The sequence below is a fragment of the Schistocerca serialis genome, chromosome 1 (genome assembly GCF_023864345.2).
Source record: "Schistocerca serialis cubense isolate TAMUIC-IGC-003099 chromosome 1, iqSchSeri2.2, whole genome shotgun sequence".
In the NCBI taxonomy this organism is placed as follows: domain Eukaryota; kingdom Metazoa; phylum Arthropoda; class Insecta; order Orthoptera; family Acrididae; genus Schistocerca; species Schistocerca serialis.
In genome coordinates, this window is record NC_064638.1 from 731415149 (window position 1) to 731442689 (window position 27541).

Sequence of the window (27541 nt, forward strand, 5' to 3'; positions counted from 1 at the left end):
TTATCTGTCTCTACTCTACCACTGTTCCCAAGCCGTTGCCTCATGGTTCATATACCTGTAACAGATCTAGTTGCAAGATCATCGCATAGATCCTCCCACCATCATCTAGTCCAGTCTGACCACAAGCATCAGCCACTCATCAAAGGCAGGACTACCTGTGAAAGCAGTCACGTGATCAACAGAACAAATTGCAATGAGACTGTGCTATGTTTTACATGGGCACAACAACTGACAAGCTGTCCAATTGCATGAATGGCTGCCAACAAACTGGCTAGGAGACAGCTGGACCAACCAGTTGCTGAAAATGCTGTTCAACATAATGTGCTTCACTTCAATGACTTCTTCACAGCCTGTGCTGTCTTGCTCCTTCCCACCAACACCAACAGTGGCCTTTTTTGAAGTGCGCAAGTGAGAACTCTCCCTGCAATACACCCTAAGTTCCTGAAACCCCTCCCCCCTCCCCCCCCCTGTCCTCTCAACCCCTCCTCATAGCCTCAGCCTTCACTCGTCCCTGTTCTTCACCCACCTATCCCCTTCCTTGCTCTCATTCCAGCACTACAGAGCCTTTTATTTCACCCATGCTCCCACCAGTCTCTCTTTTTTCCCCCTCCTCTGCTTTTCTCCTTTTCTGCTTCCCTCTCCCCTCCCCACCCCAACTATCCAACTGCACCTGGACAGCACTGTCCTGACCCCATCATGGCCCTGCATGCAGCACTACACCCTACCCTGCTATCCTTCCCCCTCCCCATCCCAGCCTCCTCCTTACCCCCACCACACAGACTGCTTCTCCCATCAGGTGCAGCTGTTTGTAGTCTGGCCTCACTAGCCAGAATCAGTGGTTTTTTGTGTGTGTGTGTGTGTGTGTGTGTGTGTGTGTGTGTGTGTGAGAGAGAGAGAGAGAGAGAGAGAGAGAGAGAGAGAGAGAGAGAGAGCTGTGCTTGCATGAATGCGTGGGTGTTTTATACATTAGAAGAAAGCTTTTCGGCCGAACGCTCACATGTATAGCAATCTTTTTGTTGTGCCTGTCTACTTTCCATATTGTTGTTATTCCATCCTGGATGAGTTTCCACTATTGTTAACATTTTACCAATATTGTGGCCATTTAGGATTAGATAATAAGGATAAAATAAAGAAGGATTTACAAGAATAACAATGGGAATATAATTATGAAGCAGTTGCTGGAAATAAGAAATGTAAATCTTTTACATAAATTTTGAAGTCACTTTGAATTTTTTTCTGCTCATACTGATGAGAATGTAATTGAAGGGGATGAGGGGAGGGGGGCAGAAAGCTAAGTAATGCCTGGAAATAAATTGTGTTAAAAAAAGAGACTTCTCTGTAACTCAGAGGACAAGTCACAATCTAGAATTGAACAAATTAGGGTATGCATCTTCAATACTTAATACATATTATCAGTAGAAGTTGGGTCTTAGTCTCATATTGCTGATCAAATAGTATTCACATCTGACACAGAATATATGAATGTATAGTAGAATTGGCTTAAGCATCATTTATTTATAACCTGTGTGTTGTGGACATACAGCTGAGTTTCATTTTTATGATGTGATAGGCATAACCATGTCCACATGCTTCAGACACAGATGCCAGGTTTTGTGCTTGAATGCTTCACAATTTCTTTTGACCATAATTAACATACAATAATGAGCATTTGAAAATGAAATTTTATACTCCAAAACTGCTCATGCTCTAAGAAACAAAAAGTAGCTGTTGCAAGGAATTAAAGATGTTTCAACTGTTGATACAAAACCCAGTCTTCAGTGGTATGGAGAAAATAAACTACTCTGTAATGGCTTTAGAACATATTTCTCCCCTTAAAATCCTTTGATGAAACTAATTTGAGTTTCCTTTACAGTGAGTTGTGTGCCATTCAAAATTTTTAAGGCTGAAGGTTGTCGCGATAGAGCATCCAGTATCATATTGACTTTACAAGAGAAATATTTAATTTCAAAGTCAAATTTCTGTTATCTAAATGCTTGTTTGGTCGTCTTGCTATGCATTAAGTTGCAATAAATCAGGGAAAATAATGACTTTTGGTTTGTTTTCTAAATTATATGTCTCCTGGGAGACAATGTTCAAATTTTCGAAACCTCATACGACTGTATTTGCTTAACTTTCTGTTATAGGATACAATGCATTTCTAAAAATGTCAATAATTACTTTTTAATTCAATAGTCTGATGTTCTATCTTCCTGTGAATTGAAGACAACTAGTATAGTTTTTTTAATTCTATACCCTTTGCTATTGATTCCTAAATAAAAATCTTCTGACAATTTTGCATAGTAAAAGGTCAGTGCTTGACATAAACTTGTCTATAACTTCAAATGCTGCATTTTGTTCTGTGTCCTGCAGCAACAGCGAACTCGTTTTAATAATTTTAATGGTGCCAAATTATTTAAACTTAAGTCATCCACAAATCTTGATAAAAGCAACAAATACTTAAAAAAAGTATAAAAGAAATTTTAATTGTGTTTCTGCAATGTAGTTTTGAAAAATTTTGAGTAGCCTTCAATTTGGCAGTGCCTGTTTAAGTGCCCTTTGAAGGCATATTTGTCCTAAAATTTTAAGTGTTTCCTTGAACATTTCAATTTTTAAAGTTTACAATAATGCCACTTTATCCGAAAACTTCTGACATGTTATCAATAGCTTGTAGATACTCTCCCCATGTATCTACCCAGTGAGTGGTACATTGGATAAGAAACTGGATTCTCATTTGAAAAGGTGCATGTTCAAATCCCTGTGTGGTGACCCAGATTTAAGTTTTCCATAGTTTCCCTAAATTGCGTAAAGGCAAGGCCCAAGATAGTTATCGGATTGTGCTCCATCTCTAATGACCCTAATGTTCCTTCCTTCTTCTTCCACACATATTTGTTTTTATTAAGATAGCGTCCATATATATATAGTTATTCTTGTCAAGAGCATTTATCCTAGTACTTGGTTCAGTGTTCACAGAGATGTGGAAATTGACTGTTTTTACCCCAAAGGTTGACACCATCAACTGGCAGAAGTAATGCACTGTACTTTCTACTTTCTTCAAAAAATTTAATCAACCAATAACTAATGATGAGGCTGAAGCTGGTCAGATAATACATCTGTTTGAAATTCTGTAGTTGCTCTTCTGCACTTCTCTTGTTGATCACTCTGGGGCAGTATTATTCAATTGACTAATCTAGTGGCAATTACAATGCAAACATGTCCATCCACTTTGCTTATTTGATGCGTTCAGTTGTTATAATAAATGATGGAATGCCCTGTAATGTCATATCTGGCATTCATTTTGTGTCTTGTCATGTGGCACTGTTCTTCACAAGTGCTGGGTAAGCTTTTATTATCATGCATTCAGAGTTGTTCATTATTCCTGGTTCAAATTAAAATACTTCTGCACATTTTTGCAGTATGGTGACCATGTCCTGTTTGCATCTACTGCTATAAATTTTGATTCATTTCTTTCTCTGCTGTCATCTTTTCTCTGTTAGCGCATTGTAATCTCTCATAAACTCTTCTTCATCTAATTTTATTAGTATAACTCTTAGTTGCACACAGATAACTCCTGAATTTCTTTAAGTTCGTTAAATCCTAGTTTTCTGTCATTAGCTTCCTGTTATTTTACTAGTCTCACAAAAATCAATCTGCACAGACTGAGTGAAGTGGCTAAACGGTAAGACACTGGATATTTATTGGGGAGAACAGTGATCCAAATCCCTCTCTGGACTACCAGATCTAAAGTGGTTAAGGAAAATGCTTGCATGGCTCCTGTGAAAAGTAATCATTTTTCTATCTTTAAAGACTTCATTGACAATGGGACATTAATCCTTAATCTTCCCTCCTTCAGTATGCACTGCATTTGCTATTAACCAGTCTATTACCAAACTAAAGCTGACACCTGAAGATAGTACAATAAGAACAATTTATTTGTATTAATCCTGTCGTATTGCCAACCTGTTCAGTACCTGACCACCTAATGGTGTGCTCTTGCTGCCAGCTGTACTGAATTCTGGAGATGTTGGTTATTGTGCAGATTCACATAGCTTCTCAGGTGAATTTATTTATTTGTTAGTTAATCCCACCCACAAAAGTATTATTTTCTGTTTCCTGAGCTAGAGCTGCTTTGTTTTGATAATGTATAGTACTTCCATTATTAACAAAACTGATTAGCTCTTCCTCTTGCTATAAATCAAGCAAGAGCTCATCCATGTATAGCAGGAGGTTTAATGAAGGACTTGTTATGAAATTTATAGCATACCCTTTGTAATTTCTTCCCATTGTATTGATTTGTCTCTGTAAATCACTTGAATTACTGGAATTACTTTTATGCATCATGTTCCTTAAACAAGGCATAAACCACTCACCAGTTATACTGTAAATGTCACAGAGATGCGTCTTCTCTGATAGTACATTATGATTCACATAATCAGATATTAAAAAGTTTTAGCTGGTTATGTGGTGCTATTGTGTGACTTAAAAAGAAAGCAAACTTTCTCTTAGTGAAAGTGTGAATGAAAGTAACAGTGCAGTAATATCTCTGAAATCGGACTATGACTGTTTAATTTCCCATCAGTGCAGTTGATCATCAGTGAAATCTAGTTATTATCATATTTACAAAAAAAATTAAATATTATTCCACATTTATTTTATTGTTGGTAGATGGAATATGGCCCTCAGACATACTGCACATATATTTTTCTTATGCAATAACTTAATGACGTAGACCCAATGTAGGTATTCATATCCTTATTGCCATCTCCTTTCAAAGATGCTTAACAATGATATGCTTATATCTGTTTGGAAAGTAATACCGTAATTAATGCAGCATTCTGTACATAAAAGGGAACATTATTTTTTACATACTTTTGGGAATGCTTTTAACACTTTGGTGACCAAGCCAAAGTGCACCTCAAGCCATGACACTGCATTCCAAGGCCCATGCCCAAGTGTATCTTGTATCAGTATGTTTCACAACACTTAAGCCCCCTGTCACTTGAACGAGCTTGTGGAGCACTACTAGGACGCAAAGTGAGGCACTAAAATTATTGTGCTAAGCATGAAAAAATAAGGAACTGGTGCAGTTTTAATTATTTAGGTCATTAATGACACAGTAGAAGGCTTTCCCAAAACATTGAATATGATGAATGAAAATAATTTATTCACTTGCTAGCTAGGCTTCATTGTGTGACAAAATACCAACAAATTTGAGTCACTAATAACTATGAGACTAATAATGCGTAAACAATGGTTGGGCCCATAACACATCTACACCTGCATGACAACTCTACAAATCACACATAAGTGCCTCACAGAGGGTTCATCTAACCACCTTCACAATAATTCTCTGTATTTCCAGTCCAAAGCACTGTGCAGAAGAAATGAACACCTATACCTTTCCATGTGATCTCTGATTTCCCTTATTTTATGTGATTATCATTTCTTCCTGTGTCGCCAACATAATATTTTCACTTTCAGAGGAGAATGTTGGTGATTCAAATATCGTGAGAAGATCCCACTGCAACAAGAAATGTCTTTGTTTTAATGTTGTCCACACCAAAACCCTGTGTCATGTCCATGACATTCTCTCCCCTATTTCTCGATACCACAAAATCTGCTGTCCTTCTTTGAACTTTCTTGATATACTCCATTAATCCTATCTGCAGCAGTACTCCAAAAGAGGACAGACAAGCATTAGCAGATCCGTTGCATCTGCTAAGTGTTCTGCCAATAAAACACAGTCTTTGGTTCAACTTCCCCACAACATTTTCCAATATAAATTGATCATAATTGTAATTACTATGTATTTAGTTAAATTTATGGCATATTTATTTGATTGATTTATTGTGTAATGGAAGTTTAATGGATTCCTTTTTGCACTCATGTGGATGACCTCACATTTCCCCTTATTTAGCATCAATTGCCAATTTTTGCACCTTACAGATATCTTATCTTAATCTTTTTTCAATTGATTTTACTAGATTTACTAGATGATAAGTGACAGCAGCATCTGCAAACAACCTAAAATGGGTGCTCAGATTGCCTCCTAAGTCATTCATATAGATAAGAAACAGCAGAGGGCCTATAACAGAACCTTGGGGAACTCTAGGAATAACTTATGTTTTACTCAATGACTTTCCATCAATTACTGTCTGACAGGAAATCACGAATCCATTTTCATAGCTGAGACAATATTCCATGAGCGCAAGTTCGATTACAAAAGCTTTCTGGTGTGAAATGCTTTCTGGAAATCTAGAAATATGAAATCAATTTGAACCCCTTTGTTGATAGCACTCAAAACTTCGTGTGAGTAAAGAGCTTGTTGTGTATCACAAGAACGATGTTTTCTAAATCCGTGTTTACTGTGTGTCAGTAGACTTCTCTCCGAGGTAATTCATAACGCTCAAACACAATATAAGTATGGAGCTATTGCATCAGCATACTCTGAAAGGAACCTAAGTGGTATACAATATGGACTGGAAGACTTGCTTTTATTAAGTGATTTAAGCTGCTTCACTACTCCAAGAATATCTACTTCTAAGTTACTCATGCTGGCAGCTGTTCTTGATTTGAATTCTGGAATAGTTACTTCATCTTCTTTGGTGAAGGAATTTCAGAAGACATGTGTTTAGTAACTCTACTTTAGCAGCACTTCCACCAATAGTATTTCCATTGCTGTCATGCAGAGAAGACATTGGTTGTGTCTTGCTGCTAGCATACTTCACATACAACCAGAAACTCACTGGATTTTCTGCCACATTTCAAGACAAAGTTTCATTGTGGAAACTGTTATAAGCATCTCACATTGAATTCCACACTAAATTTTGAGCTTCTGTAAAAGATCACCACCATTCTTGGGGGTTTTGCAGTTGTTTAAATTTGGCATGCTTTTTTCATTGTTTCTGCAACAGTGTTCTGACCTGTTTTATCTATCATGTTGGATCAACTCTATCTTTTGTTAATTTATTTAATATAAATCTCTCAATTGTTGTCAATATTATTTCTCTGAACTCAAGCCACATCTGGTCTACACTTACATTGTTAATTTGGAAGGAGTGGAAAGTGTCTCTCAGGAAGGTGTCAAGTGAATTTTTATCTGCATTTTTGAATTTTTTTTGGTGAATTTGTGTGGTGTTCAGTCTTGCTACAACAACCCTGTGTTCATCAATCCCTGTGTCTGTTTTGATGTTCGTCATTAGCTCTGGATTATTTATTGCTAAGAGGTCAAGTGTGTTTTCACAACTGTTTACTACTTGAGTGGGCCCATGAACTAATTTCTCAAAATAATTTTCATAGATTGTGTTTAGCACAATTTTGAATGATATTTTATGCGTACCTGTGGATTTAAATATGTATTTTTGCCAACACATCAAGAGCAAATTGAAGTCATCACCAACAATAATTGTATGGGTCAGCTATGTGTTCGAAATTAGACTCAAGTTTTCTTTGAACCTTTCAGCAGTTGTACCATCCGAGTTGGGATGTTGGTAAACCAATCCAATTATTTTATTCTGGTTGCCGAAAATGACCTCTACCCATAATAACTATCGGGAACTATCTACTTCAATTTCGCTACAAGATCAATTACTTCTAACAGCAACAAACATGCCACCACCAACTGTGTTTAGCCTATCCTTTTTGAACACCATTAGGTCCTTCACAAAAGTTTTGGCTAAATTTACCTCCGGCATTAGCCGGCTTTCAGTGCTTACAAAAGATTTGACCATCAGTGCTGTCTATTAGCACTTGGAGCTCCTCCTACCTGTGTAGCTGCTTCTTGCACATAGTGGGCTCCTGGCCTATTTAGTGGAACCTGAAACCCAACCTCACTGTGGTGCAAGTCCAGGAATCTGCAGCCTAAACAGTTGGCGAACCATCTTAGCCTCTGATTCATACCCTCCGCTGGGTTCTGAACCAGAGGTCCACAATCGGTCCTGTCAACTATGCTGCAAATGGTGAGCTCTGCTTTCATCTCGCAAGTAAGACTGGCAGCCTTTACCACTTCTGATAGCCTCTCAAAACCAGAGAAAATCTCTTCCAATCGAAAGCAACACACATCATTGGTTCCAGCGTGAGCCACCACATGCAGTTGGCTGCACCCTGTGCTCTTCATGGCATCCAGAAGAACCTGTTCCACATTTGTTATCCACAAAGAGTCCACATTGGCTTTCTTCGCCTCTTAACCACAGTGTTCCTCCTCATCAACCCCTCACAGCACCCAAATCCTGACTAGATGACCTTTTCAACTTACTGCATCCCCCAAGACTGCCAACCAACACCTCACCAGATCCAGTGCCAAAACAATCTCAGAGCACTATTGTTAATCTTTCTGTAAGTTTCTCGGTCCCACAGAAGTTTCAGTCCTATCCAAAGGCCTCATCTCCAGCCGTATAACCAAATTTAAACACGCTGGAACTGTCAGTGACCTAATCTCCTTCTGCCAGCCATTTCAATGGAAACAGTTCTTTGCTACATATGCTTCCAACCAAGGCCAATCTAATCCCAACACTGAACCCTGCCTCTCCCAGTTCATACCACTATACAACCATGATTCACCCCCCCCCCCCCACACACACACACACACACACACCTTCCACCTAACCACCCCCTCCTCACCTTCCAGGCATTTCTTACCTCCAAATTGGCCTAACTATCCTTCCTAAGAACACCAATCTTCCAAAAGAACATAGGATAGCAATACACAGCCTCAAAACAAGATACTTACCTAATCGTCCTACCTACAGTCATTATGAATCACAATGACCACCTGGTGGAAAGTCAACTATCTGACTCCACCTATACACTTTGCCCATCATACAATCCTGGAAGTCCAGTGTAACCTTCAATCCCTGCTTAAAGCCTAGACCCTTCCCAGAACCTCTCCCCTGAATCATGTCCTACCTTACCCCTATGAACCCTGCACCCCCACCTTCTACATGCTCCTCAAAATCCATAAACCAAACAATCCGGGACACCTCATTGTAGCTGGTTATTGTGCTCCCACTGACAGCAATTCGGATCTTACTGATCAACATCTCCAACCAATTGCCTGAAATCTCACCTTCCATGTCAAAGATACCAACCACTTCTCCACCGACTCTCCACCATCCCCACCCCTTCACCTCCTGGATCTTTACTTATCACTGTTGATACCACTTCCCTACACATCAACATCATTCATACCCAGGCTCTTGAGTATCACCTATCCCAACGCCCTTCAGACTCCGAACCCACTATGTTATTCCTCATACACCTTACTAACTTTATCCTAACATACAACTCCTACTTCTTTTAAAGGGAAGGTATAAAAATAAATCCGTGGCACAGCTTTGGGCACCCTGTGTGAGCCTCCTATACCAACCTGTTTATTGGCTATCTATAGGAAACCTTCCTAGACTCCCAAAACCCCAAACCTGTGGTCTGGTTCAGCTTCATTGATGACATCTTCACGATCATGACTCAGGGCTCAGACACCCTACTCTCATTCCTTCACAACCCCAACACCCTATGTCCCATCCATTTCATGTGGTCCTTCTCAACCCAGCATGTCACCTTCCTTAATGTTGACCTCCTCCTCTATGGCAACTTCCTCCACATCTCTGTCCACATTAAACCCACCAACCACCAACAGTGCCTGCATTTTGACAGCTGCTATCCTTACACACCAAAAAATCACTCTCATACAGTGTGGCCATCTGGGGATGTGTTTCTACAATGACAAGAATTATTTTGCCCAGTACGGTGAAAGTCTCACAAAGACCTTCACAGACCTAGTCCGCAATCAAATTTCCCATACCATTCCCCCCCCCCCCCCCCCCCGAATCTTACTACGATCCCCAAGAACCAAGTATAAAAGGAGTGATGTCTTCATTACCCAATATCAGACTGGACTGAAACAACTGAACCACATCCTTCTTCAGGGCTTTGATTATCGATCAACATGTCCTGAAATGAGAGACGCCTACCCAACATTCTTCCCATGCCCCGTAAAGCGGTGTTCCATTGACCACCTGACCTCCATAATATCCTTGTACATCCATAAGCCACTCCTAATGCCAGCCCCTTTCTACAAGGTACATGATCTGCCCAATACAACGGCCCAGCACTTCTATTCCACTCCTGTCACAGGTTTATCCTATGCCATCAGAGTCCAGGTCACCTGCAAAAGCAGCCATGTCATATACCAGCACTGCTGCAATCATTTCACAGATTTTTATATTGGTATGACTATCAATCAGCTGTCCACCAGAATGAATGGCCACCACCAAACTGTAACCAAGTGCAAAGTGGATCACCCTGCACCACAACATGCACCTGATTTCAATAGCTCCTTGATTTCAATGGCTGCTTAATTTCAATGGCTGCTTCACAATCTGCACTATATGGATCCTTCCTCCCACCAGCAGCTTTTCTGAACTGCATGTACGGGAGTTATCCTTACAATACTTTCTCCACTTCCAAAATTATGCTGGCCTCAACCTGACCTGGAGGGGGTCAGACTCTAGTAGATTGATTCTTTGGAAATGAGTAGGAGTATCGTAGGATTGTCGTTGCAAAGTTGTGGTGTAAGATACTAAATTCTGGTATTGTGGTACTAAAGCCTGTATCGTGGTATTGTCCCTGTGGAGGCATATTAATAGCTTCAGGGAGGCAAACCCTAGCAATGTGTCCTTCATTGGAAGAAGGCAAGTCCTGTTGAGTTGTAGATGCATCTTATGAAATGGTGTATCGCACCCAGTGTTGACGGCTGTAGAGGAGCATTTCAGAAGTGGACCCCATTTGACAGAAAGGCATGTGGCAACTGGCGACTGGTGTGAGAGGGTTGGCTGACCCCTTATTTGGTGGAAGTCATGCCGGGCAGGTAGCCACTGGCCCAAGCTGTGCTTGCTGTGGAAAGCAATATGGTTGGTGTTGCTTCTGGCTGAGGCAAATGTATGTTTACACAGCATGGAAGGCGCGCATGTTCCGACATTCACATCTGTGAGACAGTCATCACAAAGTGGATTTGACGGGTCGAAGGTGCCAAGAAGTGATTGTCAATCATTGCATTTTTATGTGAAAGCAGTATTATTGTAGTCCGATAACAGGGACTGACACAGGTATTGTTGAGATGTGCGACGCACAATGTCTGTCACGATAGGCACTTGTGAGTCACTAAAGATTGCTCACTTACAGAAGAAGAAATTGTTATGTGCATTTTCAACATTTTGCGGATAGTTTGCTGCATCTGTGCTGCTGTCGCATGACAACCAGTGCTGGTCAGACAGCATTGTCAAGCACAACAAGAAACACAGAAAATGCACAGAAGCTGCATAGTTGCGGAAACTCGGTGGAGTAGAAAACTCAGTGTCACCGATGTAGGCACTTAGTATTGGTAGTGAGAAAAAGACAATCATACTCTATGTAACACACGTGTCTTATTATATCACTTGGTGCATGGATCTACACACATCAAAGCCAGAGACCAGACTAATAAGTCAGCAATGCTGCTTCACTATGTCTTCACTCCAGATGTGTTGTTGTTGCTATAGGGCCAAGAACCTATAAATTGAACACTTGTAATGGATCAAAATTATATGTCAATACTATGCTGTAAAATAGTCTTTCAGAACATGTGCACTACTTTAAAGTAATAATCAGTCCAATGTTGGTACTGAATTGAAGATACTCCACGATAGATTTAAGTCTAATTCAGACTATTTACCTGCAGAAAATGATTGAATGTTAATATATCAAAAGGTTTAAAGGAAAATTATTAGGCTGCTACATGATCACAGTAGCACTGAAGAAGGTGGGAAATTTATAACAAAGTTACCATATCAAAGGTTGCTGAAGTTTTCCTGTACTATAACCACAAATGTTCAGTTCCAATAAAAGTTGTAAACAAAAGAAAAATAAAATGCACAGTACAATTAACATCTTCTATAATATAATAAAACTAATCAGAACACAATCAAAAAACTAACAATGTTGGCTGAATTTGCAGTAAATAGAATAAAGACAATGTCCATGACAGTACATTTCATTGTTGAAGAAACAGTACTATGTAACTGGCTGTGCAAATTTTCTGTATAAATGCAAAAAGGAGTGCTGCTGCAGCTCATTGTTACTGCTTGTTACATACAGTGAGGTGACAAAAGTCATGGGATAGTGAAATGCACATATACAGATGGTGATAGTATCATGTACACGGGGTATAAAAGGGTAGTGCATTAGCAGAGCTGTCATTTGCATTCAGGTGTTTCATGTGGAAAGGTTTCTGATGTGATTAAGGCCAAGCATGTGGAATTAACAGACTTTGAATGTGGAATGGTAGTTGGAGCTAAATGCATGGGGCATTCCATTTCAGAAAACAGTAGGGAATTCAATATTCTACATTCTACGTTTCTACTCCGCAAGCCACCCAATGGTGTGTGGCGGAGGGCACTTTACGTGTCACTGTCATTATCTCCCTTTCTGTTCCAGTCGCGTACGGTTCGCGGGAAGAACGACTGTCTGAAAGCCTCCGTGTGCGCTCGAATCTCTCTAATTTTACATTCATGATCTCTTCGGGAGGTATAAGTAGGGGGAAGCAACATATTCGATTCCTCATCCAGAAACGCACCCTCTCGAAACCCGGACAGCAAGCTATACCACAATGCAGAGCGCCTCTCTTGCAGAGTCTGCCACTTGAGTTTGCTAAACATCTCCGCAACGCTATCACAGTTACCAAATAACCCTATGACGAAACACACCGCTCTTCTTTGGATCTTCTCTATCTCCTCCGTCAACCCGATCTGGTACGGATCCCACACTGATGAGCAATACTCAAGTATAGGTCGAACGAGTGTTTTGTAAGCCACCTCCTTTGTTGATGGACTACATTTTCTAAGGACTCTCCCAATGACTCTCAACCTGGTACCCACCTTACCAACAATTAATTTTCTATGATGATTCCACTTCAAATCATTCCGTATGCATATTTCCAGATATTTTACAGAAGTAACTGCTACCAGTGTTGAACCCGCTATCATATAATCATACAATAAAGGATCCTTCTTTCTATGTATTCGCAATGCATTACATTTGTCTATGTTAAGGGTCAGTTGCCACTCCCTGCACGAAGTGCCTATCTGCTGCAGATCTTCCTGCATTTCGCTACAATTTTCCAATGCTGTAACTTCTCTGTATACTACAGCATCATCCACAAAAAGCTGCATGGAACTTCCGACACTATCTACTAGGTCATTTATATATATATTGTGAAAAGCAATGGTCCCATAACACTCCCCTGTGGCACGCCAGAGGTTACTTTAACATCTGTAGACATCTCTCCATTGATAACAACATGCTGTGTTCTGTTTGCTCAAAACTCTTCAATCCAGCCACACAGCTGGTCCGATATTCCGTAGGCTCTTACTTTGTTTATCAGGCGACGGTGCGGAACTGTATCAAACGCCTTCCGGAAGTCAAGGAAAATAGCATCTATCTGGGAGCCTGTATCTAATATTTTCTGGGTCTCATGAACAAATAAAGCGAGTTGGGTCTCACACGATCGCTGTTTCCGGAATCCACATCCAGAGATCCACAGTGTCAAGAGCGTGCTGAGAATACCAGATGCTAGGCATTACTTCTCACGACAGACAATGCAGTGGCTGACAGCCTTCACTTAACAGCCAAGAGCAGGAGCACTTGCGTAGAGTTGCCAGTGCTAACACTCAAGCAACACTGCATGAGAAAACCACGAAGGTCAATGTAAGGCAGATGATGAACACATCCGTTACGACATTGCTGTGAAATTTGGCATTAATGGGGTATGGCAGCAGATGACCAAAGCAAGTGTCTTTGCTAACAGCATGACATTGCCTGCAGTGACCATGTTGGCTGGATACTACACAACTAGGAAACTGTGGCATGGTCAGATGAGTCCCAATTTCAGTTGGTAACAACTGATGGCAGGGTTCAAGTATGGCACAGACCCAGTGAATCCATGGACCAAAGTTGTCAACGAGGCACTGTGCAAGCTGATGGTGGCTCGATAATGGTGTGGGCTGTGTTCACATGGAACAGACTGGACCCTCTGGTCCAACAGACATGATTATTGACTGGAAACAGTTATGTTCAGCTACTTGGAGATGATTTGCAGCCATTCATTGATAATGGACTTCACATTCCCAAATAACAATGGAATTTTTATGGATGACAATGTGCCACCATGTCATTGGACCACAATTTCTCGTGACTGGTTTGACGAATATTCTGGACAATCTGAGCGAAGGATTTGGCCACCAAGATCACCTGACATGGATACCATGGAAAATTTATGGGACATAACTGAGAGAACAGGTAGTGCACGAAATTCTGCACTGGTAACACTTTTTGCAATTATGGACAGCTATAGAGGCAGCACGGCTCAATATTTCTGCAGGGGACCTCCAACAACTTGTTGAGTCAATGGAAACTATGCTGGGCAAAAGAGGTCCGATGATATTAGGAGGTATCCCATGACTTTTGTCACCTTAGTGTATCCCTCCATGTTAGAAAGCAGTTTCTGAATCAATGATTCAGATGATGGAAATGGGCAGCATTACATAAGGTGATCTTTTCATAGAGAAAGAAGTAACTGCTCACTTGGAGTAGAGTGTTTCCAGTTTGAATTTTCCCTCTATAGCTGAGTGTGTGCTGATCTGAAACATTCTGGCAGATTAAAATTGTGTCCAAGACAGGGACACAAACCTGGGAACTTTGCCTTTCATGGTAAAGTGCTCACTCACTGAACTATCCAAGCACAACTTGTGACTGGTTCACACAGCTTCACTTCTGCCAGTACCTTTTCTCCTACCTGCATCCTTTATGGAACTAGCTCTCCCAGAAGAAAGCATACTTTGTAGAAATGGCTTAGCCACAACTACGGTTGAAAGGTAAGAGAAGAGGTATATGTGGGGTTGAAGCTGTGAGAGAGAATTGTGAGGCATACCTGGGTAGCTCAGTTTAAGTGATCTTGCCAATGCAAGGCAAATGACCCTCAACTGAGTCCCAGCCTGGCACAAAGTTTTAATCTGTCAGGAAGTTTTAAAGTGGAGAGTAGTTTCTGAGAGTGATTGCGAGCTGCCAGGCACTGTCCCAACCGATGATCCTCTGCATGATGAACTCAAGGTGCACTGCCAGAGAGCAGCGAACAGTGGGAGTGAGGGGATGTGAATTGGGAGGAGGTATTAGGTCAGAGGAGGCAGAAAGTATTGGATGAAGGGTGGGGGGTGGAGGGTGTCGGGATGTAGGTTATTGTAGGTTGAGACCAGAATAAATCTTGGAAGGGGAGAAGGTGTTGTAACTCTTATTTGCTCAGTTCAGAAAAGCTGGTTGTGGGGAGAGGATACACATGGCGTGGGTTATGAAGCAGCCATTAAAATCAAGCACGTTATGTTTAGCTACGTGTAGCACTACAGGCTCGCCCACTTTGCTCTTTGCCACAGTTTGATGATGGCTGTTCATCTAGTGCACACCTGGTTGGTAGTCATAGCTATATAAAAAGCTGTGCAACATTTGCAGCAGAGCTGGTATATGACATGGCTGCTTTCACAGGTGGCTCAGCCTCTGATGGGGTAGGATATGCCTGTTATGGGAGTGGAATAGGAAGTGCTGGATGTGTGGATTGCGATCTTGCACACGGTTATGATCCCTGTGGCGAGGAATGGGGTTTGGGCTGGTATAGGGATGGAGTAGGATGTTGTGGAGGTTGGGCGGGCAATGAAACACTACTTTAGGAGGGTGGGAAGAATGTTGGGTGGGATGTCTCTCATTCCAGGGCATGATGATAGGTAACCCCAGATGGTCACACTGTATGGGAAGGATTTTTTGGTGTGGAAATGATGGTAGATGTCAAAAAGCATATATTGTTGGTTGTTGGTGGGTTTAATGTGGACAGAGGTGGTCCCAACACACGCGTATTCCCATACCTCATCCATTCCATCCTCTCTCCCATGTTTTTGTATGTTTTTATGTATTTTGCATATTTTCACTATGTGTGCATATTTTTGTGTGTCTGTACCTATTTTTATGCATCTTTTTCTGTTGCACAGCTCATCTAACAACCACATAATGATGTCATTTTGTTTCCCCAAAGCCACCCCTGCCACAATCGACCTATGCTCCATCTTTCTGCACCAGTTTAAGAAAACAGTATCCCTTTCCCTGGCTAAAACCCTGTCCCACTTCCTGTTCCTTAAATGTTGCCTAAACTAAGGAATTCCACCAAACAGCCTTACTGTAAAAATTCCTTCTCTGTATCCCACCCCTTCTTTCATAGTGACATTCACTGTTACAGATTCTGTCAGTCCCTGTCCTTCACAAACCTGGTACTGCAAAAACATGGCACAGGTATCCCAGAAACACCTCTGCTTCCTGCACAAAATCAGTGTTGCCACAAGTTTCCCCAAGTGAAATTCCATGTTATTTCCCTAACTTCCAGATGAGTATTAGCATTTTTCCCTGACAAATTTTGAGATCTCAACGGTAAGTTAAGACGTAAGTTGACAATCTGTCTTTGCATCTATGGTACAAGAAACAATAGTGCAAATGAGGAAATATCTAAAAAAAAAAAAAAAAAACAACTTGCATGCAGATGGTGTTTCCTGATGTGATGTGGTGACAAAAATACGCCTTTCCTTGGAGTCACATGCCGGATTTAAAATACCTTCACTGATTTCAGATACAACCTGAGAAAAAAAGTGGGCCCCTTGAAAAAAGTGTATAAGGCAGGGAAGGATTATGTAAACCAACACTGTACATGACCGACAATAAGATGTTGGCACTATTTCCTTCTTCCTATCATCCATACTTTCTAACATATAAACTACTTTTGAAGTGCCAAAATATACTAGAACAAATCAAATGTCTATAAAATGCTACACTGTACGACATGCTTTCAGTGAGACAATTGTCATTGGGGGTTATTTCATAGCTCGCTGTGAGTTCAAAATGTTCAAATGCGTGTGAATTCCTAAGGGACCAAACTGCTTAGGTCATCAGTCCCTAGACTTACACACTACTTTAACTTATGCTAAGAACAACACACACACACACACACACACACACACACACACACACACACACACCCATGCCCGAGGGAGGACTCTAACCTCCGGTGGGAGGGGCCGTGCAGTCCGTGACATGATGCCTCAAACCTCGTCGCTGCCATGAGTTGATTTCTGACCTTGTCTGACACACAGTTATGCACATCCCCACCAGATTACTTATCCACGACTTCCAGTTGCTACATGCAATGAAATACCACCTACTATTTCAGCACTTATGGACCTTGCAGTGGACACTCTTTCTTCACATCTACATACACTGGCAGAATCTGTAGATTTGTCATTCTAATTGTGACACACAGAACAATTATGTATGAACAACCTAGCTGACACTGTTCAATTACCACAAGAGAATGGCACCGTCTGTAACTGATAGCCATAGGGGAAGCTTCACTAACTGCTGTGCATAACATCTTTGCAAGGACACACACTGCTACAGCTGCACCTGCACTCGCTGGGGACAGGAATTAGTATAGTGTTCAGTACAGCCTGGACTAGTTGTGTCCCATGCTCCACCTTCTTTGAACCCCTTGCCAATTTGCTGTTAATAACAATTCACTCCATTGCATCATAATCACTCCTGCATCCCCAGCATGACAGAAAGTGTGCTGCCTTGGCTCCTGATTGCCTTAAGTACCAAAGAGATGGTGAACAAAGTGTTAGCTGCCCAAATAGTCTGCTCATTTGACAGCCCCTGGATGTCTCCAAACCATCTTGTGCTTAAAAAGGCTAGCACTTCCCAGCTTTTCAGAGTTACAAGGGCCTTAACATAAGGACCATTCCAGATACTTACATATTTCCAAATATTGAGGACTTCAGAAATCTCCTGGTGGGTGCCAATGTCTTTAGTGTAACAGACTGTCAGATGGTGCACCTACAGATACTGATGGATGCAGAGGATGTCGGCAAGATTGCTATAATTACACCATTCAGGTTCTATGAGTTTTTACACATGCTATACAGTTTAAAAAATGCTGCTCAGACCTCACAGAGATTGATTGATGGCATACTTTGCGACACTTACCAGTGTTACGCCTACTTGAATGACAGACTAGTATTTTTGCCTTCTTCACACGAACATGAACTGCCCCTCAAATCAGTTTTCATGCCTTTGAACTGGGTGGGAGTAATTGCTAACTAAGAGAAGTGCCAACTACACAAACCTACTGTGACTTTCCTCAGACACTTCCTCAGTGCCGACGGTCACAAGTCAATTGATGATTCCACTACTCTTATCAGTTCACTGCTGCCTCCTCTATTGTATGAAGAGATCAGTAGGTTCTTAGGGATGGTAAATTTTGTATTGCAGACAACTCCCACATGATGCCAACACTCAGCTTCTGATAACTCAGGCCCTGGGGAAAAGGTGGTCTCATGGACACTTATCATGCTGCATGCTTTCAGTGACTCAAAACAATTCTTTTAACAGGCTGTTGCTATCATACTACTGAAACCTCAGGCGCCGTGCGGGATTAGCCGAGTGGTCTAGGGTGCTGCAGTCATGGACTGTGCGGCTGGTCCCGGCGGAGGTTCAAGTCCTCCCTAGGGCATGGGTGTGTGTGATTGTCCTTAGGATAATTTAGGTTAAGTAGTGTGTAAGCTTAGGGACTGATGACCGTAGCAGTTAAGTCCCATAAGATTTCACACACATTTGAACAATCCTCAGGCCCACCTTATTATTACATCTGACATGAGTGACACCACCATCAGAGCCTTTATCTAGCAATAAGTTGATGGAGACTTCCATCCCTTCCATTTCTCCTTGAAAAAACTTTCAGATTCTTGGAAGAAGTGGTTGCCATATGACCAGAAGCTCCTGGTGGCCTATGAGGCCATCATGTTTTTCCAGGAAGATGTCAAAGGCTGAAAATCAACCTTATTTAACAATCATCATCTGCTAGCGGAGTTGATTACTAACGTGCCCTCCAGCTGTAGTGGACATTTAGACTTTATTTCTCAGTTCACCGCAGACATCCACCACATGAGTGATGCTGACAACCTTATTGTAGACTGTGTAGGGTGTCAGCTATTGTCAATGACCTCGACTTCAGCATGATGACGCAGCCCCAACTCATTCATACAGAACTGCAGACTCTCATCTCAGACCCAACTTCCAGGCTTAATCTTTCATTTCAGCAGCTGCGTGGCACCAATAATTATCTTCCCTGTGATGTTTCTGCTGATAGGACACAACCTCTGGTTCCTCTTGATGTATGAAGTCTGGTATCTGACAAGTTACATGGCCTTGCACACCCACTACTCACTAAATGCTTCATCTGGCCTGGGACCAAATGGGACTGTAAACTATGGGGGCAGGCTTCTCCCGACAATGAGATAAGACTGAATACAGTGTTACCATCCCTTTAAGCACGTTCGATGTTGCGGAGGGATACCTTTTACATGTGCATGTGGACTTGGTAAGACATCTACCCAAATCCCAAGGAGCCTGCTACATAGCGTCCATCATTGACTGGGTTACAAGCTGGGTGGAAGCCATATCTATTAGTGATATTATGCCAAGAACAGTGGCCTGTCCCTTGATAGACACTAGGATAGCCCTGCTGTCGTCACCACTGACCAAGGGCACCAGTTCGAAGTGGGCCTCTTCAGTGTGTTGTACCGCATGTGTGATGTTCTGCATTTTCACACTACCACCTACCACCTCCGACGGAAGGGTTTAGTTGAGTGCTGGCATCACACACTGAAAGCCATAGTCATGTGATATGCTGGAGAGTGGAACAGTGCTGTCATATGCTGGGGAGTGGAACGACGCTCTTCCGTGGGTTTTACTGGGCATCTGCACAGTGTTTAAGAAATACCTAATCATGTCCTTAGCCAAGCTCACCTGCCACGAACCAATCCACTTACCAGCTGAATATTTCTAGACTGCACCAACTATCTCAGCCATAGACGTGCCTACACTAGTACGCAACATCAACCATCATATCTCATGATTATGCATTCAAAGTATTGCTGATGTACGCACACTGACCAAAAAAAAAAGAAGTCACAGAACCAAAAAAATAATTTGTGTAGAGTAATGAAATTTCAAGAATACATTTGTCTCGATATCATAACTAAGTGATTAGCATTTCAAGATCACAGGTTAATGTAAGTGTGAGATAAACCATTACACATGTGAAATGCTGGTACATTAATAACTGGTGTGACCAATAGCATGTTGAATGCAAGCATGTAATTTTGTTGTATATGTGCTGGATGTCAGTTTGTTGGATGGTGTTCCATGCCTGTTGCACTTGATTGGTCAAAACATGGGCAGTTAATGCTCTTTGTGGATGTTTCTGGAGTTGTCCGATGATGTCCAACATGTGCTTGACTGGAGAGAGATCTCGTGATCGGGCAGTCCAAGGCAACATGTTGACACACTGTAGAGCGTGTTGGGTTACAACAGTGGTGTGTGGTGGAGCATACACCTGTTGGAAAACAGCCTCTGGAATGCTTTTGATGAATGGCAGCACAACAGAGTGTATCACCAGATTGACGTAAAAATTTGCATTTGGGGTATGTGGGATAGCAACGAAATAGATCCTGCTGTCATATGAAATTACACCCTAGATCATAACTCCAGTGTAGGTCCAGTGGGTCTAGCATACAGACAGGTTGTCTGCAGATCTTCAGTTGGCTTCCTTCTAACCAACACATGGCCACCACGGTCACTGAGGCAGAACCAACTTCGATCAGAAAACACAACAGGCCTCTACCCTATCCTCCAATGAGCTCTATCTTGACACTACTGATGTCACAAAAGGTGGTGGCTTGGGTCAGTGGAATGCACACTACAGGGCGTCTGGCTCAGAGCTGTCCTTGAAGTAACCAATTTGTAAAAGTTCATTGTGTTACTCTGATGTCAACTGCTGCTCAAATTGCTGCTGCAGATCTACATTTACATCTACATCTACATCCATACTCCGCAAGCCATCTGACGGTGTGTGGCGGAGGGTACTTTGAGTACCTCTATTGGTTCTCCCTTCTATTCCAGTCTCGTATTGTTTGTGAAAAGAAATATTGTTGGTATGCCTCTGTGTGGGCTCTGATATGTCTGATTTTGTCCTCATGGTCTCTTTGCGAGATATACGTAGAAGGAAGCAATATACTGCTTGACTCCTCGGTGGAGGTATGTTCTCGAAACTTCACCAAAAGCCCGTACCGAGCTACTGAGCGTCTCTCCTGTAGAGTCTTCCACTGGAGTTTATTTATCATCTCCGTAATGCTTTCGCAATTAGTAAATGATCCTGTAACGAAGCGCGCTGCTCTCCGTTGGATCTTCTCTATCTCTTCTATCAACCCTATCTGGTACAGATCCCACACTGGTGAGCAATATTCAAGCAGTGAGCGAACAAGTGTACTGCAACCTACTTCCTTTGTTTTTGGATTGCATTTCCTTTGGATTCTTCCAATGAATCTCAGTCTGGCATCTGCTTTACCGACAATCAACTTTATATGATCATTCCATTTTAAATCACTCCTAATGCTTACTCCCAGATAATTTATGGAATTAACTGTTCCCAGTTGCTGACCTGCTCTATTGTAGCTAAATGATAAAGGACCTTTCTTTATATGTATTCGCAGCACATTACACTTGTCTACATTGAGACTCAATTGCCATTCCCTGCACCATGCATCAATTCGTTGCAGATCCTCCTGCATTTCAGTACAATTTTCCATTGTTACAACCTCTCGATATTCCACAGCATCATCTGCAAAAAGCCTCAGTGAACTTCTGATGTTATCCACAAGGTCATTTACGTATATTGTGAATTGCAACAGTTCTACGACACTCCCCTGTGGTACACCTGAAATCACTCTTACTTCGGAAGACTTCTCTCCATTGAGAATGACATGCTGTGTTCTGCTATCTAGGAACTCTTTAATCCAACCACACAATTGGTCTGATAGTCCATATGCTCTTACTTTGTTCATTAAACAACTGTGGGGAACTGTATCGAACGCCTTGCGGAAGTTATTGAACGCCTTGCGGAAGTCAAGAAACACGGCATCTACCTGGAGCCCTTGTCTATGGCCCTCTGAGTCTGGTGGACGAATAGCTCGAGCTGGGTTTCACACGATCGTCTTTTTCTAAACCCATGCTGATTCCTACAAAGTAGATTTCTAGTCTCCAGAAAAGATGCTCCAGAGCCATACACTAAACACCATGGTTTTCCCTCCCGGTAATGTCACGTGCTCATCTGGAGCCCGGTCTTCTTGTGACTGTACTTTCTAGTGATCAGGGCTGCCAGCAATCATATACAGTGGCTACATTCCTGCCAAATATTTCTACAGAATGGCAGAAGCCTTATTACACAACCTCATTCAAACTCAGTGAGGGGTTGATAATGGCATCTTCGTTATCATAAAGACATTCTTGACTAATGTCAACTCACCAAATCCAATCTCAAACATAACTAATCCTCACAACCATTACAGCATGTATTTAGAGCAAACCTTGATTTGCCACTCCATGGTGGCACTACTAGCATCACTCTTATGTGACTGGCATATCATAATCATTCAGATGTAGAAACATGGCTACCAACTTTCGTTTATGTTACACTAATTCTTCTTACTGTTGTAATTGTTTTTACCCACCAGTGTATTGCAGAGTGAATGTATGTTTTATCTCACTACTGATACCCAGTGGCTACAAACCCAACAAATATTTAACAGGTAGTATGATATAGATCCATATTTTGTTTTGTAATTTAAGGGCTTGGGCATGCATAAGAATTGGTATGCCATTCTTCTTTGAACTGATGTAGTTAATTTGAACTTAAAGATCAACCACATGTGGCATCTGCTATTGTAATACTTTAGGATTGTCCATATGTGAACTACCTCCCAGTAAAATTCATCGATACTGTTTTCTCTCTTTTGTACTACCTACTTCTACCCCTCCTCCCTTTCTATTGACCTCTTCTTGTTTTTTCTTTTCTGTTTCTGTTCTTGAATGATAATGTCCTTTGCCTTGCACCTTTTCAACTTAACTGTTCTCTTATTTGTTGTTGATGGTTCTCCCTTTTCATCATTCACTCATTACTTATTTTAGTTATAAACCTTTATTACATAATTTTATACCATTTATTAACATTCCTTTCTCATTATCTACCACTTCTGTATTTATTATTAATTTTCTGCAGGTGTTTCTTTTCCTGTATGGCCATTATTCTGTGGATAATTAATTAACTTTTGGTCTTAAATGTGTTAATTAACTTTTGTTCTTAAATGTGTTAATTAATTTATGCAGAATGTATAATTTGTTTTATTTTCTCAATAATCTTTATTTTGTATAGTTCTCTTCTGTGTGCTTCTGAAGAAATCATCCTTCCCCATTTGTGTCCACCATCAGTCACTTCTTTGTATTTCTCCTCATTTTCTGAATAGACACAGTTGTTTCCAAAGATCAGAAATTGCCAGACCATCCTACAATGCGTTAAATGTCCATAGAGTGGTCCCTGATGTTTACACATATTATAACTTCTATATTGTGTTGCTCTGTCTTGAATGTGTTTGTTGTATCATTTGACTGTGTTCAATTACTTGTTTTTACAGAGATCTATCACGAGCATTTAGAGTTATAAGACAACTGGAAGCTGGCACTGTCTGGATAAATAATTACAATCTATACCCTCCAGAACTGCCATTTGGAGGGTACAAGTGGAGTGGAATTGGTCGTGAAAATGGAACTGCTGTTTTTGAACATTATACTCAGACAAAAACTGTATTTGTAGAGACAGGGGATGTTGATGCAGGCCCCCTTTACCCACAATGAGTTTGCTTCTTATTCCATTGTTGTTAATGAGACTGATGCTTTATATATATATATATATATATATATATATATATATATATATATATATATATATATATATATATATATATATATATATATATATATAATAAGAGGTGTAGAGTTCACACTGGTGTGTAATAGATTCTGGTGGCTAAGCATTTAGTTAGAACAAAAAACTTGACCTTTTGGCTTGCAAGTAATAAATCCATTTACTTCTGTGTTTAGGTGTAAATCCCTACTCCTAGATAACTGTTGTCAACAGAATCTTTCCAATATCTATAACATATGTTGTTAAAACAGCTGCATAATTTGTCTTTCAGATTGATTGCTACATCGTACATTCCATAAATTGATTCCATGGTTCTCAAACATACAGCCTGATCTATCAAAAGCCCATAATATTTTGGCAGATGACCATTCCACCATCATCAGGTGTTACTGATTGAATGAAGCATCAGCACCACCTGATAATGGTGGGATGGTTGTCAACGGAAATATCCCGCACTTTGAATGATCTGATCTAGCAGTACACTTGAGAACCAGTGAAGCAGCATATATGCTGGGAAAGCCTCAGATCACACATTCCATACATTTTTGTGACCTATGCATTTTAGGGTACAAAAATAGAGAAACTGAATAAATACAATAAATTCACACATACAGTTACATTAATAAATCATGCACACATTGTTTACATTTTTTATACTTGTCTTTGAGTATTGTTCAAGTTGTTGAAGAGATGCTGGTTTTTGTTTAAGGCTGTTTTCAAATAAATCAATTATAGTTTTACATCATAAAGCAATTATTTGTTTGTGTAAATATGTAAAAGTTTCAGTGAAAAGAAAATTAATTATATATAAACACATAATGAGCATATCATGTATCTGTACTTTTCACACCATTGTACAAAGTGTGCCAGAGGGCATTTTGTGTATAAGATTTTATGATAAATCTTATTTTATTATTGCTTACCACATTTTTTAATATTTTTAATTTAAGGTGGTAACATTTGTTAATTCAAAACGAGCTAAATAAATACCTTTTGTGAGTGCTACTGCGTTCAAAATTTAGTATCCAGTTACATATTTGTATTAAATCTAAGACAACGGAACTATAGGAGGAAAAAAATTGAAAATAGCGCTTGTACAAATGTGCTGGCCAATAGTTTACCAAGAAAGAAAATAACTTAATAGATTTGCAATTTGCGTGCATGAATAGAGCTCACAAATCATATAAGACCTCATAACTCATGCAGCACTCAGTTCATCACATTACAACACAGAACCATTATCAGCTCATATAGAAACTTTTTTCCCAAGAAAAATATAGTTGTTGAGGATCCATCTACTACATTGTTATGCCATTTCTATGTAGGTTAGAATGACATTTCAATAAAACTGTTATAAAATCACACCAACTCTTGGGTCTCAATTGCCGAAAAGTGGCTCAATAAATGGTGTCACAGAGCATAGACCATAACATTCTTGGATATGGTGACTGTGAGTCATGTCCACATATATTTACTTATACAGTTGTAACAACTGTTACCACTTTATGTCTATAAGATAGACTAATATGATGAGGACTATTTTCTTTGCACAGAACACATAGTGTCAGTTTGCTAGCTTCACATTTGGCACCATTCGTGTAATGTGAAACTTTTTAAAAACACTTTTGGAAGCTACTTTATGTGGTGATAGGTTTATTACATTATCCATTTTGAGGAACTAATTTATGTTACTTATTTGAAATGTGAGCTTTCCCCAGCATATTGAATGTCCAAATTCATTTGTGGGAATGTCAAAAGTAACTTCCTCAACAGCCACAAATATTTCAACAGCTGAACACAGTCAGTGTACAAATGCAATGTGAGGTCACTGTGCATGGCAGCTTAACTCTTTAGTGAGCAGGGCTATGCAAATGCAGAAACCAAAAGATGGTGTATGCAGAAAGACAACACACACATTAAACAACTACCATATTTTAGGACTATAAGACTCTATGGACTATAAGATGCACCTTAATTTTTAAGCAGTTTTTAAAAAAGTATCATTTTTACCATTATTATTAGACTGCAAAGCCAGACTAAAAAAAATTCTTATTTTATAAAAATGAACTGACGTTTAAAATCCCTGAAAATCATCATCTGAACTTTCTTCTTCTTCTTCTTCTTCTTCTTCTTCCTCATCATCAGCATCATCATTGTCCTCTTCATATATAAGATCATCTTCACTGCCATTGAGAGCATTACTTATGCTGCACTTCTTGAAAGATTTAACAATAACATCTGCTCTCACTGTAAACCATAACTGTTTTATCCACTGGCACACTTGCTTCATTGTAAGTTGTTTTAAAGCTTGCTTTGGCATGAATTCATGTTAGATTTCATCCATTTGTTCCATTCCTCTCTCATATACACATTAAATGGTTTATTTACTGAGACATTAAGAGGTTGAAAGTTTGAATCCCCGCAACTCATGTTTGTCGGATTGATGCACTGCTGCTGCCAGTTGAATCCAATGTTGGCAGATAGAGATAGGTTTCTGTGGCATCAAATATATGTGGTCACTTTTAAGAATGGTGGGAATTTTAAATCAAACACTGGACATTTTTATATTAATTTCAAGTGTAAGGTACACTTGAATTTTGGAGGCAGTTTTTCAAAGAAAAAAGTGCATCCTATAGTCTGTAAAATATGCTAGTACCACAACAAAACCAAAGATGATGACATGAGACATTATCAATAGAAAAAACATTAACCACCAATTGTACCTCTGTTGTTTAACCAGGGAGATAGCAGGACCCCAAGCAGAATTTGCGCAGAAACCTCCCTCTCTGTTTATGAGACTTTGGCTAGTTTATCCTAATGGCTTTTTATTAATACAGTGCATCAGTGCAGATTTGCCTAATGAGGGTTAAAGTGTCACTCAGAGCAACATCTCAGTGCATTTTTGCCTTAAAATAAAAAAGGTGTCCTCAGGGGCTCAGGATGCATTTGCTGGGTACAGGCTTGGAGATACCAGGATTCCTGAGCTGGGGACTGATAAGCACCACCAGTCTCATGTTACTGTAAGCTCTGGGGATGTACAGTGACCACAATACAGCATGGTGATGGAGTGTTGTGTACCACAGAGGATGAGGATTTTGGCTTGACTGCCTGGATCACAATGACAGTAAAAATCTCTATAAAAAACTCTCAGTATTAAGGTATGCTGCACACTGATGAGATGTGTGGCTGAAGGTGGAACAGTCATTAGCAGGTAACCTCTGGAGAAATTGCCACACATCAGTTCTACAAGACTCACCCAGGCATATGTTGCCCAGTCTGGATGGACCCTTACTTCCCTAGCTGCCTGTAAGAATGAGAAGGAACTCTCAAAATTTTCTCCTCCACCTCCCGGTGGAATAGGTGAGCCACTGGTAGGCACCAGTGCATAATCTAACCAGATAGCGTATGTAGCCAGACCGCCCATATCAGGAATTTGTCAGAATTCTTATACAGGGTGTTTATAAATGAATATCAGGGTTGTAACGCTTTATAATATTTATTACATTAAACTTACAGTTACAAATTATGTTTGGCACAAGTGCGCATGCGCAGCGCGCAATGTTGTACGCGATTGGTTGCACTTCACTGTGTCCAAACACTGGATAGGCCGCA

At 40.5% G+C, this 27541-nt stretch overlaps 1 protein-coding gene across 1 annotated transcript in view; it reads left to right on the top strand.

Moving 5' to 3' along the window:
* Positions 1 to 24931, top strand: part of LOC126481632 (4-trimethylaminobutyraldehyde dehydrogenase-like) — a 160670-nt gene extending 135739 nt beyond the window's left edge. Inside the window, exon 9 of the mRNA XM_050105533.1 lies at positions 23640 to 24931. Within this exon, the coding sequence (XP_049961490.1) occupies positions 23640 to 23859 (220 nt within the window). The 3' untranslated portion in view covers positions 23860 to 24931. The remainder of the gene's footprint in view (positions 1 to 23639) is intronic.
* The last annotated feature ends 2610 nt before the right edge of the window (positions 24932 to 27541 follow it).